General features: G+C 31.8%; 1 protein-coding gene across 5 annotated transcripts in view; it reads left to right on the forward strand.

The window, feature by feature from the left end:
• The window catches only part of Spock3 (SPARC (osteonectin), cwcv and kazal like domains proteoglycan 3), a 412,435-nt gene that overhangs the window by 270,228 nt on the left and 124,434 nt on the right, over nucleotides 1-17,773 (forward strand). For 4 of the 5 annotated variants that reach the window (XM_077792628.1, XM_077792629.1, XM_077792627.1 and 1 more), the window contains one exon: nucleotides 11,961-12,084. The exons of the other annotated variant lie outside the window; for it this stretch is intronic. In XM_077792628.1, coding sequence (XP_077648754.1) covers nucleotides 11,961-12,084 — 124 coding nt within the window. The remainder of the gene's footprint in view (nucleotides 1-11,960; nucleotides 12,085-17,773) is intronic. 5 annotated transcript variants of the gene reach the window in all.

Raw genomic sequence — 17,773 nt, forward strand, 5'->3', positions numbered from 1 at the left:
CAAGTATTCATGTCATGGACATTTAGTTTTTGTTGGTAGAAAATGGGGATTTTATTGTTTTCCACTCATCATTACTATGACACTGATACAGTCTATGACACACATAAAAAATAAAATTGATTATCTAATTCACTGAGAAAATGAGATGAATGTGAAATACAATGGATAGTAAACCTAGAGCTTTAGGTTTGTTATTGTTGTATTGTTTTTCCTGAAAGAGAAATGAATTATATCTGACTGTTTCCATGAGTAAGCAAAACATGCATTTGCAGAAGAGGAAAGCTAGCTGAAGGTGATGCCTGAGTCCCAAAGTATCACTGTGACCAACCCTACAGCCTCCTTTTAGATGTAAAGGAGCGGGTTAGGGGAGGCAAAGGGCAAAATGCACCAAACAGATGGTTTCATGAATGGAATTAGTTAAGGCATCTTTCTAATCCTGACTTCATTCCTGAAGCTTCTTTGTTGTGAGAAAGGTGAAATCTCTTTTTACCAAGTGTGTTCTCTGAAATGAGCTAAATGGCAGCCCTCAAATTTTTATGCCCTCACCTTTTTTCCATAATTGGCAAATGTTATCTTATTTACTATTAGAAGGAATATTACCATTTGTGGGAAAAATGCGATTAAAGTTCCTCAGAAGAGGAAGTTTTTCCTGGATTATCAGGGTGAGCTCTAAATGCTATCATGTGTATTTTTATAAGAGAGAGACAGAAAATTCTGATGGAGATGCACAGAGAAGAAGAGGATATGAAGTGCAGCAAGGATAGAAAGATAAGGCCATAAGCCAAGGAATGCAGATACCTCCCAGAAGCTGGAAGAGGCAGGGGACACATGGTCACCTGGAACCCCCCAGAGAGACTGTGCTCCTGCCAACATCTTGACTTCAGTCCTGTGACACTGCTCTCAGACTTTGATGCTGCAGAACTTTGGGAGATTAAACTTCTGTTAGAATCAGCAAGTTTTGGGTAATCTAATGAGCAGACATAGGAAACCAATGCACTCCACAATCTTAAGACACTATTTCTGGAAGCCTGATCTAATCAAAGGAAAGGCAGGAATGTAATTGGGCAAACTGCACAGAAAGCAAAATAGTATGGCCACTCCAGAGGATGCAGCAGTTAAATCCAATTTGTGTACAATCTCATGCTATGATTCCAATGACATCTTTTACTGCCCAGCTGCTTTCTGCTTGAATGTGAATGGTGAGGCTCAACATAAGGTGAGAGATATTTTTAGGCTGTAGAACGTAGCCTATTCACTAAGTGGCTCCATTATCTCCCAAACTTTAGGAGAAATGGCAGAAGTAAGCAGGAAAAGAACGTTAAGCACAGGCCTTAATGATTTGATCAATGTCATAGGAGCAAGATAGAGACTCAGAATTAGAGAAGTGTGAATATACCTTGCATCAAATGGCAAAAAAAAAAAAAAAAAAAAAAAAAAACTACAGGGGTAATCATTATAATAAAGGAATATGAGGGACACCATCCTGTTAGTGCACATATGCTTGGGGAGTCAGAAAATATTTTGCAAAAGAAATGATATCCGTGTTGCGACTTGAAAGACTAAAGAGTTGGTGAGATAGGCAATAGATTGTCCAGACCTCTTCCTGGACCACAGCAAAACCCTACTCTAAGCTACATTTATCTTTTTGTTTACAAATAAATTTGAGTTCCATGAATTCAGAGACTCTTTCCCCCTATATTCTTCAGATTGTAAAATAGTTCCTGAACACATAATAGGTATATTCATGAGTTATTAGATAGGGTGAGTAAGTATTCTTGGTAGGTTAGAAAATAAGACTTGTGATAAATAAAAGTAATAAAAATGCTTTTGAAGGGCTTTTTTTTTTCATGAACTTTTATGTATGGTACAAGTTATTGGGATAACATTTCTTGAAGATTGTCCCTCCATGTTGCAAATATGACATTACTTGGATGACACTGGAGATTCAACATATGCTTGAAAGTATATATTTTTCAGGATGGGAAACAAATCAAATCTAGTAGAGAGAAAAATACCATAGAGTAAAAAAAAAATAGGCTTTTTGTTTAATTTTAATGATTAGTTTTTAACTTGAAATATATACTATACTACCAGAGCTAATTCATCGTGAAGGTTTTATACTCTTAAGCTTATAAATCACACACAAGCAAAACATGGTTGTTCCCTTCTCCTTTTTATTTTTGTAAACTTCTTTTTCCAATAAAGCAAGAAATGAGTTAAGAATTATGACTTCCGTGAAGAGAGTACATGAAGGAAAAGCTATGTTTTTCTTCCCTGAACTTTGGTTGGCCTTTAATAACTGTTTTCTTAAATAAAATGCAGCATTTAATGGCTCAATGCTTCTGTTAAAGCTGTCAGGCCTGTTTCTTGAAGATGAGCTAAAACATTTCCTTCTGTTTATAAATGAACAAAAATGAAAAGAATTTTTGATTAAGACATATTTTGAAATACAAAAAATATTTTGAATGTTCAACCCAGAATATTTTCTCATGACTTTTGAGAAATGGTCCATTGTTAATTATTTTCTTTTAGGTAGAATATTATTTCCTTTATAAGTTATGTGTCTGTCACTGTTATTTTTTAAATGTGCATGTATTTTTCCAAATATAGAATCTCTCTGGTCTTTAAGAATCACACATTTTTTTGTGTGAACATCTTTTATGAGTTTGTAGTTTGATTGGTGTTGATGCCAGAGAGCTCCTTAAGGTTAAGTTGTTAACACAATTAATGGTTGAAAACTTGCTCTCCTTGGAAATATTCATGACTGAAAAATCTGAGGAAGTTTCTAATTCTTATTCTAAATACAATAAGTTGGACTTAGTGACTATTCTTATATGTTCAAATCAGGAATGAAAACACATCTGTCATTCAATAAGTGAAACAATCAATGCATAGTCCATTAGTCATTTTACCGATTCCCAAGTGAGAATCAAATGTATGATGTTATGTTATCAATTTCACTTTATGTAAGTTTTACATTTAATTAGCCAGATGTATTATTAGACAATACTTTCTAGTGGTGGTGGAATTGTTAAAGTAAAATTTGGGATAATAATTTTGTTATTTTTTTACTTGTAATACTAATCTAGAAAATATAAAATATTTGAAATGTGGTTTTCCTAAACATATAAATTCTTATGTGGATATTCATGACAAGAAACATGAATGGTGAAATGAAAATAGTGTCACTTGAAATCCAAATCTGGGAATTATAAACCACAGAAGTTTAAGGAAAGTCATTCATTTCCCTAAACTTCCCCCTTCCTAATCTTATGATTTAAAGAATAACATAATATAGAATTGCTAAATTTATAGATATTACTACTATATATGTGTCTGTCACATAATATATATATATATATATATATATATATATATATATATATATACACACACACACACACACACACATATATATATGAAAATCTAACCACAAATTTGTGGATCAGTTCCTAAAATACTGCTTTAGAATATTTATTGTCTTGAAACTCAGAGTAACTTTCTTTTAAAATTTAATTTTTATTGTAAACTATTGATGCATAAAATCACATAGAAGAAAAATATAATCGCATGTCTTGAAGTACAATAAAAAAGCAAACCTTTGTGAATTGTCTACCCAACTTAAGAAAATGCACTATGATACTTGAATACCACATTGCCTTTCATAAACCTAACATAGATTAAGTACCTTAAGTACCTCTACAAACCATTTTTTCAAAGGATTTCAGTGTACATGGATATAAAATATTCCTTTTATTGAAGATGTCTAGCTATTTCTTACCTTTTCACAGAGAAAATCCTTATCAATCAGCAAACAAATTTCAGTAACAACCAATTTACCAGAAATGTTTGATTCAATTCAGTTCTTTAGGTCCAAACATTAAAGGGAAAACATGAAATATCTTTTGACGAAAGATGTAGTTATACATTCTTTTCTCCTTTTCTCTGTAATTCAACACATTTGCAAAAATGTTTGATTTAAAAGCATTTTTCCTTGTAGTATTTCTCTATTCTCAAAAGGCAAAGTACTTTGACTTTTATTGTGCAAATAAATAAACAGAATACTTAAGTTTTTGCTATACATTTATTCCCATTTTGGTATATGATGGCTTTTAAATCTTTTTTTAATATTTATTTTTTAGTTTTAGGTGGACACAATATCTTTATTTTATTTTTATGTGGTGCTGAGAATCAAACCCAGTGCCTCAAGCATGCTAGGTGGATGTGCTACCACTTGAGCCATCTCCAGCCCCATACATTTATTTTGTTTATTTACTTTTATGTGGTGCTGAGGATCGAACCCAGGACCTTGCACACGCTAGGCCAGCAGTCTGCCACTGAGCCACAACCCCAGATCTGCACCCTCCCCCGCCGCCTTTAAATATCTTAAGTAACATATTTTATGATTTTACTTTCCTTATTTCCAGTGGACAATGTGGTAGAAACTCACATAATGGGTTCTTTCCAGTTTTTGTGTTTATTTAAAATTTGACTCTAATTCCTTTTTGTAATTGTTGCTCTTGCTACATTATAATTGTACATAATCGTGGGATTTATTTTGCCATATTAGTATGTGGAAATAACATAATTTGATCAATTTCCCTCCCTAGTACCTTCCCTCCTCCCTCCACCTGATCCCTGTGCTCTACTCTTCTGATCTGCCTTATATTATTATGATATGCAATATATATACATATATATATGTATGTGTATATATACATATATACATACACTCACACAAACACACACAGTGGGTTTCGCTGTATTATGTTCATATTTAGACATGGCATAATTGGTAGATTTTGCTTCAAAACTGTAACTTTTTAACATATATTCCAAGGACTTGAATTGTGTATAGCTATTATTCTGGCAATTAGTTTTTCATACATAGGATATGAATTTTCCAATATGTTGCCACATAATTTGTTGGAAAGAGAATTATGGATACTCCTAGTCCACAAATGCACTGATTCTTTATATCTTATACAGTAAGTATACTTTGCAGTGGAACACACATTTTCCATGGTTTTATTGAAAATATCTTTATTTATTAAAATATTGCTTGGAATTAAATATGTAGAAACAACAGTGGGGTTTAGATTCCTGTAATCTGCCTTTGATACCTTCTGCATTTTATATATTTCAAACCTGCATTACTCCTTCAATCCACCGAGGGTCAGATTGAAAAGATATAGCAATACATTCATGTCATTTGTAATTGTCTATTTTGAAATTTTGAAATTATTGATGTTATCACAAATTATGACTATCCTTACCATTTAAAAAAACTATTTATTTAACAGGGTATGTATTTAAATATCATTATTACCTCTTCATAATTCAAATCTCTTGATGATAACATAACTTTCAGATAAGATCATGAAATCTTCTTTGATAGAAAATTTCCCTCACTAAAGGGCTTGTCATATTAAGATCTACATACAGAAACAACAAAACATGATATAAATGTAATTTCAACTCTATTGTTCCTTAGTAACAATATAACTGTGCGAACATCTTTAATGATATGTTCAAAGAAAGAGGTACTCATTATAAATTGTCCACTACTCTTTAAACTATAAACACTAATGTTTAATAGCTTATTACCTCTGTGAAGCAGGTACTCTAAATCACCACTTACTTTCACTCCTTGATAATATTGCTAGATCTGTTACCTAGTCTGGTAAGCATAGTTGATGTTTAAAATATATCATTACAACCAGTTATTAGGATGTATTCAATTTATGTTAGGAATGGTTTCAGAAGGTACCTTTTAACAATTATTTCTACCACTATGTATTAAAATATGTCTAGACATAGGCTTTTTAAGTAAATCTTTATTCTTCATAGAATATATAAAGCAAGTAATGTTTTTTATTCATATATTGATATACTATGTCAACTTATTATATAGTATTTGTTGTTTTATAGCCACATTGTTCATAATACTCCCTAGCATAATGTTTTTCATATTCGAAGTAATTGTTTTCACTAAAATTGTCATAATTTATACTATTGTGTTTCAATACTCAAATTACTGACATCTAGAAGACATAAATCATTTAAAATATGTAGTAGCTGCTGTAGTTTCAAACAAATTCAACGTTCATATAAATTTGCTTGTTTTTCCCCATACAAGATAATTGACTGCACTCTGTGAATCCCATCTGTCCTTTCCTAAGACCCATGGCAAGAAGCAGTGAGGGTGGCCTTCTTTTCTAAAGAGCTACAGCCAGTAGGGAATGAAACATGACTAGCCAGTCCTATTTTAAAACAGAACTCTTCCACAACTCTGACAGAATTTAACAAACCAACTGCCTAAAGGAAATGAAATGTTAGGCATATTGAGTGGACAAAAAATGTATGAAGTTGCCACCGGTTGAGAAATGTACAGACTCTCTCTTGACTTGAAGGCTGTTTTATTGAATTATAGGCAAATTCTTGCATTGGAGCAAAGTCAATAAGAATTAAGTTAATATTGCCATACGTAGAAAGGAGGAAATATATCTAAGAAATTATGATTTATATGCTAATGTTTTCCTTTCAAGTTAAATACATGAAACATAATTTGACATTTTATTCTTTTTTGCATTTTTAAGGCCTGGAAAACTAAGAATTTCTAATACATGAAGTCATATTCAGGAATTGAAAGTTTTAGGAAAATATCTATTCATATGTATATTTATATATATATATATGTATGTATTTATAGTATATAAACATACTATATTATTTATCATGATTTATTGGCATGTTTTCTTGAAATTGTAACCTAAGTGTTAAGTGTCATCTATTTTTTTTAGGTACACTTTCACAGAAATCATGCCTTCTTAAACATGACCATGTTTTCATCTTCTCACTTTCTTTAGTTATCATATGACAGAATTCCCTCCATGTCTGTCATTTACTACCTATAAATGGCCAAGCTTTGCAACTTTTGCATTCCTAGAAATTTCTTGTTCCAGGCAACCTCATCCTTTATTCCATAATGATACATTCATTTTACTTGGTAACACTGCCTCAAATTCTGAAATCAACATATGGACAATATGCACCATTTGTGCTCCTGAATTTGTTGAGTGTCTTCATGAAAATAATTTTGTTAAAGATTCATGGGTTGCTCAAGATTTAATGACTCATAATGATGAAGCCTATCATTTCTACTGAAGAAATTTACACCCATGACAAGTTACTGAATTGTCATGACTGATTAATGGCACGGTTCTATGTGAAACAAATCAACTTGGGATGAGGTTGTTTTTTGTTTTTTTGTTTTTCCTTTTAATCATTTTGGTAACATCATTTATCCTGTTTGCACAATTGATAGAAACTCCAAAATATGGATGCTTCTTTAAAATTATGTTGTTAAAATACACAACACGATTAACTGAACAGAAACTGAGTAGACCTTAATTGAGCAAACAGGTGTAGCGGTGATTAACATTGTACATTAGAGAAATCAGAAATTGTTGTTTTTCATATGAGACTGATGTGGGAGATCTATACTAGAGTATAGAACAGTCTAGAGTAAAAAATGAATAAGAAATACAAGGTGATGCTTCAGTTAATAAGCAGATAATGTGACTCTACTCCCTGGAAAGGAGATGTGTAGAAAAACGACACCAGTGGATTAAATTTCTGTTTGTCATTTTAAATTTTCAGCAATTAGAAATAAAATGACAGTTATATTGGTAGGAAAATAAATTAGTTCTCTGCATGATGAAATTTAAAAAGAAAATTTTGAGGAAAATATACCCTGACTTTGTTTATCATGTATTTTTACTTAGTGTTTCATTTCCCTGGGTTCTAATTACATTTTTTATTCTTTTTGCTTCTTAAGGGAAATATGGGCATATCTACAATGCAGTTAGAAACTCAATAGATTTTTAGCTTGAATTGTAAAGCAAACTCTCCTTTATTAATAGTTCTTTGGAAGGTATATGTTTCACAGTTGCTCTTGGAAGAGTTTTTCCGAAATATATTGAGAATTTTTCAGTCGTCTTGAATTTTGTATGTCATGAATGGAAACAAATTATATTACCCATTACCCTATCAGATAATAATTCAAAATAATTAAAAGCAAGTGACCCTTGGTATTTTTAAAAAATTAGACTTATACCCAATGGTTAAGAGGTATTTTTTATATCTGAGATATTTAGACGAAATGTGCAGAAATGTTCTTGTAGATCTAGTTTTTTCACCTGTCATTTCTCCATTCCCAGTTGCCAGGCAACCAGTCTGACAGCTTGCATCAACTTACCTTATCCTAAGCATGTTCCTTTGCCTTTCTTGGCCTGACATCATCTCTGTCTTAGAAACACATTGCTGTCCCTAAAGTAATAACTTTGAAATACAATTAAAAACCAACAACAAAAGATGAACTTCACTTACGTACAATTACATGTGTTTGTATATTACATAAAATACATACAGAGATATCATATCAGAAATTTTTAACTATGACCTTCTTCTACAAAAATTGATCTTCCTGAGAACAGAATATTTCAATTAATAAAATAGTAAATAATGTTAATTCTGAGAAGCACACGTGATGCTAAACCAAACAAATTCTGAGTCACAAGATACTTTTCTGATAAAAGGAATCTTGAAATGCAAAAATTTATTCTATGATGAACAGAGATACATATAATTGGACAAGTGAAGTACTTCACAGAACTGAAGTCACAAATGTCTACAATGTTGGCAACCTGCATATCTTCCTATGGCTAAGCCTTCAGCTAAGGCTTTCTGACCTCTGTCATTAGAAATTATCAGTTACTCAGAACCTCTTAACTCTCCCACACCCCTGACTTTTCCTAAGAAGTTTCCTCATTGCTTTGCTAGTGAAGAAGAAACACAGAGAACTGCTGTCCCAGAGGCTATGATTCTGCCCATCAGGAGAAATGGGGATTTTTTTGTTTGTTTGTTTTAATAAGTTTTTAGTTGTAGATGAATACAATACATTTCTTTGTTTATTATTTATTTATTTATTTGTTTGTTTATTTATTTATTTATTTTTATGTGGTGCTCTACCACTGAGCCCCAGCCCTAGCCCCTCTTAAGACCTTTTTAATGGAACACTTTATTTGCCCAAGTGTTTGCTGCATTATATTGTTAGTTTTTTTTTTCTAACAATGATGAATTATAAGGTTTTTTTTTCACTTATAAAAGCCTTGTTTCATCAATTATCGGTATTTTGTTCTTTGAAATAATGAAGATAATCTTATTTTTGTATGTGTACTGATTTTACCAGTACGTTGTTAAATGGTACATTTGTTAAAGTACTTTTTATTTAAGTAATAAGATTGTTAGAAATGTTTGTTTTTCTCCACTAATTTCAACTTGAAATTAAAAACACTTTTAAAATGCCTTTAATTTTAAAAAATTTGGAAAAAAGCATTTTTATACTGCTCTTTATTGTACTGAAATGTAATCTGATTCATTGAAAAGGGAATGTAATTAATTTTTTCATGTGTGATGTACCAGTCTTGAGATGATTTAAGAACACATAAAAACTATAAAATTTAGAACTTCAGATTTCAAATTTAGGTCCTAGTTTTCTAAACTATTGTGCTAAAGTGGAAATCTGCTCTATCAAAATCATTCTTGGATGACAAAATATTAAGCATTTTAGGATTGATTAACCATAATAAAAACTGCATGATTTACTCTTCTTTATATAGTATGAATTATATTCATTAAACACAAATTCTTATTAATTTAATGTCATCTAATGTTCTATTTATTTTAAAATAAGCATAACTACATATTCTGTTTAGGCAATGTTATAGTTTGCCATAACATTCAACTGAAATGTAAATATATGCATACTCTGTCTTGATGATTATATTTCACTTGAGAAAATCCTCATCAGGAGCAAAACTACACAAAAACCTCATCATTTTTAGTGATCTACTTTAAGAATCTGAAAAAGTTTATCTCTTTTCAACAAGGGTGACCTCAAACAGATCAAGAATAAACAAGCTTGTTTTACCTCATAACTTACTTGACAAGTACATTATAATTTCACTGTTTAAGATCTGTTCAATGTTAAATATTTCTAGTAAATCTTGCAATTAAAAAATTATTTCTGGATATATTTATTCTTTGAAATAGATGATAAAGATTTTCTAGTAAGTCATCCAAACATATATTTATAAAAGAAGGTCATTATTATAACAATTTTTTAGTTTCTGTACTTCATGAGGATTTTTAAGGTTGATACATTAGGAAAGGGGACAAAAGGCAAATTCAAAAGGATACATAAACAATTCTATATGCATCTGATTTATTATTATGGTTGCATTTGATTCTAATAAAATGTTTTTCATTGATGAGAAACCCAAACTTGGGCCAGGCACAGTGGCACACGCCTGTAATCCCAGCAATTAGGGAAGCTGAGGCAGGAGTATTACGAGTTCAAAGCCAGCCTCAGCAAAAGTGAGGTGCTAAGTAACTCATAGACTATTTCTATTTAAAAATACAAAATAGAGCTGGGGTGTGGCTCTGTGGTCGAGTGCCCCTGAGTTCAATTCCTGGTACAAAAAAAAAAAAAAAATACTTTCCCTAATGTATCTGGAGAGAAAATAATTTTGCCTAATATTATACCTTATTTTGATTACACAAAATGAAAACAGTGCCCGTAGAATGTTTAATTTTTCCATCCCCCCCTTGCTGAAGTTCTGGAATTTGAATCTTAAAGGGCATAGAATAGCCCAGTTTTTCCAGTAATTATTTTAATTCCCATTAGGATTTTATGTCAATTATTTAATCAGGAATGAGAGTCTGGCTATTTTTTCCCATTGTTTCTACAATGAAATGAATTCTGAAGCTGTGCAAGGTTGTAATATGATTTATTTAAGAATTATTTACAATGTTTAAATGAAGGAATATACTTGGAACTCTGGTAGACTTCATGAAAAGTTTTTTGGAAGTGGGGGAAGAGCTTCAAATGTCTTAATGCCCATTTAAATTTTAGCAAATTTTAAACTTATAAATATTTTTCCCTAAATGAAACACCCCACCCCCCATGCTTCTGAAATAGTATTTTCAGACCATCTTTGGGAACACTTTTTATAGATTTGACTTCTGTAAAATATAAGAAAAAGCTGAAAAAGAGTCTTATTCTCATCAAATTATACTCTCTCCATAGGTATTTGTTAATGAGGGAGTGCTAATTAACTCTAAATAGTCAATGTTTTGATACAGAGTCTCTATCCCATTTCTTCTTGGTTTTAATCCCTCTCTATTTTTGTGTAAATTATTCACACAAATAGCAGAGGAATAACACAGATGAATTCAAACAAAGACACAAATACTTGCAGGAGAGGATGGTTTTACCCAAGTTATTTTAGATCAAAGCCTAATGGATCCATTTTGAGAAATTCTACACAATAAAAGGGGATTTGTTATCACTAAACCTACTAATTTAGTTCTCTAAATACGGATAGGTGCTGGAAAATTGTAGTACTTTATTATTATTTTCTCTAAAAGTAAGCCGCTCTTATTTTCAAGCACCCAGTAAATTAGATGTTTCTTTTTTTTTTTTTTTTTTCACAATGTTCCTAAGGGAATACAAAGGGCAGCTTTAAAGAAAGTGCCATATGCATGAGTCCTGTATTGCTGAAAAAGTGTTGTTTCTGCTTCTGGGGTTATTGAAAACACATTTCACAACTATAGATTAAAAGGAAAGAATCTACTCAATGAAATACAGCTGTAGTCTACGTGTAACCAGCAGAAGATTTTTTAAGGAGAGGTTTTATTAGATTCAAATATTGAAATGTGAAACAAAGTTATAATGAAGAACACTGCAGAGATTAATATAATGTCAATGAGAATGCAGTTTACTGATTCTGTTTTTCAAGAGTTGATAAGAAAGAAAAGCCATGTTAATAGAAATGTATTTGTAAAATTAACTGAACTAAGTGTGGTTGCTTTCTTTTCTTCTTTCTTTTTAACAGTATGAAAGAAGTAGGGGTAGGCCATAAGCAGTGGAGGGGTCTCACGTCATCCACCTGCAAGCAGTGTCCAGTGGTCTACACCAGTCCTGTCTGTGGTTCAGATGGCCATACCTACTCCTCTCAGGTAAAAACAAATAGTTCCTTTAGGGGGGCTTAATATGTTTAATTTTGAGTTTAGATTCCACTGGACACACTGCATAATATGCTACATTATTTTAAAAACTTTTAAAAAAAATCTTAATTTTTAAATGTGTCTGAGTGTTAGGGTAAGCAGTTGTAAGAGGTATTGCCCTGTGTCTGTCTGCTAAAGCTTTAAGATAACACATAGAAATGGAGCTATTGTTAAGAGAGGGAATGGATGTTTCTGGGTCTTCTCAACATGCCTTAGATCTTGGTGAATGTAGTGTGGTGCAGGACCTCAGCTTTGTGTGTTTACAAAATTCATATTGTTAGTACCAGGGAGAATGAACCTAATTACATTATCAAAGCCCACATAAAATGACGATTAAATTATAAAAACTTATTAAGTTACAATGAAGGATAGAGGTTGTGATATCCAAACTGGTAGGTAGAGCTACGTGGGAAATAAATTTTAATCCTAACTTTACGAAAATTGATGGCTGAATGAATTGAATCAGTGGATTTATTGAATGATTTTTTTCTGGAATTCAGCTAAGACAACTCTATGTATTTCTTTGCTTTAGAAATACAGTATATATTCCAAAAGTGCTGATATGTTTGTGCCAAAGATGTCATTATCCCTAGAAAGTGCTAATCGTATCTGTTTGGAACTGCTTTTAGGATAGTCCTTTTTCTTATAACTTGATTTTGCCTTTACACCAATTTGCCATCATAGATGATTTCTATAGGTCTGAGACTATGTTGGAGGATTTGTTTGATGATCCCTATTTTTTTAACCTTTATTTTGTTTATTTAGTTTTATGTGGTGCTAGGGATCAAATTCAGTGCCTCACACATACTAGGCAAGTCCCTTGTTCTTGGATAGGCAGAATTAATATTATCAAGATAACCATACTACCAAAAGCATTATACAGATTTAATGTAATTAAGTTGCATTAAATTGCAATTAAATTGCATTATACAGATTTAGTTCAAAATTCCAATGACATTCCTCATAGAAAGAGGAAAAGCAGTCATGAAATTCATCTGGAAAACCAGACCCAGAATAGCTAAAGTAATTCTTAGCAAGAAGAATGAAGCACGTGGCATCACTATACCAGACCTTAAACTATACTATGGAGGAATAGTAACAAAAACAGCATGGTATTGGCTACAAAATAGACTGGTAGACCAATGGTACAGAATAGAGGACACAGAGACAAGCCCATATAATTACAGTTATCTTTCATTAGACAGAGGCACCAAAAATATACACTGGAGAAAAGATAGCCTCTTCAACAAATAGGGCTGGGAAAACTGGAAATCCATATGCAACAAAATGAAATTAAACCCCTATCTCTCACCATGCACAAAACTCAACTCAAAGTGGATCAAGGACCTAGGAATTAAACCAGAGACCCTGCATCTACTAGAAGAAAAAGTAGGCCCAAATCTCCATCATATCAGATTAGGCTCCTACTTCCTTAACAAGACTCCTATAGTGCAAGAATTAGAATCAAGAATTAATAAATGGGATAGATTCAAACTAAAAAGCTTCTTCTCAGCTAAAGAAACAATATCAGTGATGTGTATAGACAGCATACAGTTTGGGAGCAAATTTTTATCACTTGCATATCAGATAGGGCACTAATATCTGGGGTATATAAAGAACTCAAAAATGATGATCACTATGTCATTAAGTATTTAAACACAGTCCTCATAAATTCATTTGTGGTTAAGTAAATTCATTCTTGTATATTTCCAGTTCCATACGGTACTCCATTGTTCTCCATGTGTACTAGGCACACAGTGAAACCTTAGCTTACAAATAAAGTGTTTCTATCAATGTTGTTCCTAAAATTGATTTTCAACATAATCTATATTTGATATTTATTTACATGTGTCATTTTCAGTAAATGCTTTATTTATATAGGAAGATTAAAAAATATGATTAGAATGAATACATGGCTCTTCAGAAACCTCAAATCATCATCTTTATTGTTGCCCATACAAATTTAACTTGGCCACTTTTGCACTTTGAACCACCCATTCTGCTCTTAATTGTTTTCACTGACACCAGGAAAGGGGAATTGCATAAAACAATAAAATTAAACAGAACTCTTAGCCTCACAAGAAATTATATTAAATTCTTGTTACTGTTTTTAAGTTTGTTGTTATTGAAATTCAAATTAGGACTTCCAGGGTTTTTTTTTTTCCCCCTTAAAGAGAAAGTATTGCCCTAGGCTATTTAAATTAGATCAAGACCAAAGATCACAGAGGCATGCCTTCTTGAAAAGGTCATTTTATGTTTTCCAACAATCACTATGTTTGAACAACTCTTGGGGCTTGTTATTTATTTCATGGTAATGGTGAGCTCCAGATCCCATGCTGACTCTGATGGTCAACTGAGGCCCCCCAATGACATTATTAATCTGGAAGCTGAGTAGCCCTGAGATGGTACAAGTTGTCCAGAAGATAGATACTTTGAGTCCTGGATGTCAGACACTATAGGCAGGTTGGAATATCAGTTTCATTCTTATTCATGTTTCTGTATTTTGGACGCCCCCCAAGTTTATTTATTTCAGTTAAATGACAAGACTAGGGCATACTTTTTAAAAATGTCTGTTTTTTTTTTTCACAATATGACCAATTTGAATATTATTTGATCAGAGTTCAAACTCAAACTTGTTAGCTTTTGTAGAGACTCAGCAAAATAAAAACTTCATACACTACAAGACAAATGAACAGATAAAAAACTATGAAAATATAGGTTCAAAAAATATTGGAACATTTGTGATTTTTATTAGAAATATTTTTGTAATATCATCTTTTATTACTCTTAAGAGAAATTATTGACTTTTGTGGGAAGAATGCTTAGTCTTTTTAAAAGAGCCAATGATTGTTGAAATTTTAAAAATTCAGCAATGTCAGAAAAAAATGAAAATTTAACTGTTCAAGTTTATTTGAGAGGTACTCATTCTTGAAATTGACACAAAAATGAAGGTCTTTGTTTCTTTGCTTCAGGCAAAGTCTATTTTGATTGTATGTTAAGCTTTGTTAAGAGAGAGAAATTTTTCCCCAGTATGGAATCTGTGTTAGACCTTGGTTTTATTTGTTGTTTTCTTATGTAAATTGTGTATAACATTTGTTGTAAGCATAAGTCAATAAATGATACTAATGTTTTAGAACTGAGCAGAACATCCAAAATATGAATTCCCTGAGGACAACAGTGGATGATTTTAAACTCTTTCTATCATATTTAGTCATGCAGTGCTGGACAGGTGAACTAAATCATGGTGAATTCCCTAGAAATGAGATTTGCTTTTGAAATTGCCTATGTGTGTGTGCACCTGCATTGAAGGAAAACAAATGGAAAGCTTATCCATTTTATACTGGAGTTCTCAACCTAGCTGCAGAGAATTTGCATAAATGGTTCAAGATAAGACCGCACACATATAAACTTTACATGCTCCCCAGGTAACGTTTAAATGTAACTATGGTTGAGAACTATACGTATACATATGTATACGTATATGTGTGTGTGTGTATATATATATGTATATATTTGTTATATACTAGAATAATAACACAATAACAGCATTAAATAAGTATTTATATTATATTCTAATATAATATTCCACTTTAAATTTCAACATTCTATGATGTTTTATTCTTTTTGTCATTTACTTTTCCATTATTAGGCCCATTTTTACTTAACTTTTAATGGTTAATAATTTTGGTAACAGAGTTACTATATGTGCATTTTGAAAGGTAGATGATTCCTGACACTTCAACATTAAAGTTTGCTATGTTGAATCTATTAGTATTTAGGATTTAATTGTCCCACCTTCCTTCCTCTAAATACTTCCAGCCGAGATCATTTTATGGTAGGAAAATCAATATTTGGAAATGCAGGGTACTATTTCTATTTAAACTGCTTTTCAGCATAGCCGCAGTTTGACTTTTGGTTTAGGTATGCCAACTGGATTGAGGTCACACCTCCAGCACATCAGCATGATAAGTTACTGGGATAAGCTCTCATAAAAGCACTGAACATGAAAAAAAATACACATGAAATTCATCATAAAATCTCATATTTAAAAGGAATGGAACAGGATGACAAGGGCCATCCTGGCAAGGGTCCCTCGTCTGATGTCATGTTCTGTGAGATAAACCTCTATAGCTGAGGATAGTTCTAATGTTGAGAAAAGCTGTCCTGTCCTTAACACTGATTTAGATTCCAGAACTCCCTATCCTTACCTCTGAAGACATCATGAAACACAAAGATATATTCTTTTTTTTCTGCAGTTACTGGGAAAAAATATGACTTCCTGGATCCATTTAAAATGGGAACAGGAAGCTAAAAGGCACTAGCAAAACAGCCTGAGGCGTAGAACATTATTTAATATTTCTAAAACCCTATCCCGGGTGCTTTAGAATGATCTCACACCCATTCATTTATTTAAATATGAACTTTTTGTTGTGAAGCTCATTTGTGCTGTGCTTGAGACATTTAACATTGTTTTAATAGCAACTCAGCCCTCTTTTTTACACTGGTATTTGATCAGATTTGTCATATTTAATTAAATTATATGACTACGATTTTAGTTGACCGAAGAGATTTTAGGAAGCAAAACGTGTCATTGATGTAGCATAAACTTCTGACAGAAATACAGGGTTTGAAGTCACTTAGGAACCCAAAGAGTGCAGCATGGTGTGGCTTCAGTTGAAGGAAAAAGTGTAATGTTTTATTGTTGTCAATCAAAAAATCACTCCTTCAGGAGAATCTAAACAATATGCACTTGTCTGTAAATATTTCATGTTTTTGTTAAATATCATTATCAAGTTAGAAGTGAAAGATGATTTTTTTGTCAGTAGACTTAGAAAAAATCTGTGAATTATAATGATTAAATATTTTGTAGAGAAATATAGAGTATAAATAAATTCTAACTATTTTTTGTCTTCAATCCTGGGTTTATTTTCTGTTCATATTAATGATTTGAATATATAGAACATTTCATGATCTATATATTGTGTTATTTCATCATTAGTGTATTTCAATTTACACATAAAGGTAAGGGAAATGATAATTTATAGCCATTAATGACTTTTCTCTTTGAGAAAGGAAAAGGATACATAATAAAATTAAGTTTGAAAGTAAAAATGAAAAACAGTTTATGAAAGAATTAATATATTAAACCAACTGCTTGTATTGTTAAATAAAGGATTCTTTTATCTTTTCATTAACAAATAATTCCACATAGCCTTTCTGTGACAATGGAATGCCTTGCTTTATTTTATTTGTTATTATTATTTTATTGTTTTATTGTTATTTTATTATTCAAATTCCATTTCTAAAACTTATGCTCAAGAGATTCAACTTAATTTCCATGATCATATTACACTAGGAAGTCTGGTACATTTCAGGATGGTGAGCATCTTGGAAGACAGTTGCTGAGGTACTGAGTGAGCATACTCCTTTTTCAGGGTTCATGCTCTGCTCTGTTCACCTTTATAACTCACCTGCCCTTCCCCTCCAGGCATGAATTATTTTATACCTTTCTCTTTAACCTTAACATAGACTTACCTTCATGGCCTGATCAAGACTCTTGAGTTAGTATATTAACCCTGATGAGGTTAGGACAAATTTATATCTTGATACATTTTTTTTTATTTCTTAGATACATAACATT

This window comes from Urocitellus parryii, chromosome 14 (assembly GCF_045843805.1).
Source record: "Urocitellus parryii isolate mUroPar1 chromosome 14, mUroPar1.hap1, whole genome shotgun sequence".
Taxonomy (NCBI): Eukaryota; Metazoa; Chordata; class Mammalia; order Rodentia; family Sciuridae; genus Urocitellus; species Urocitellus parryii.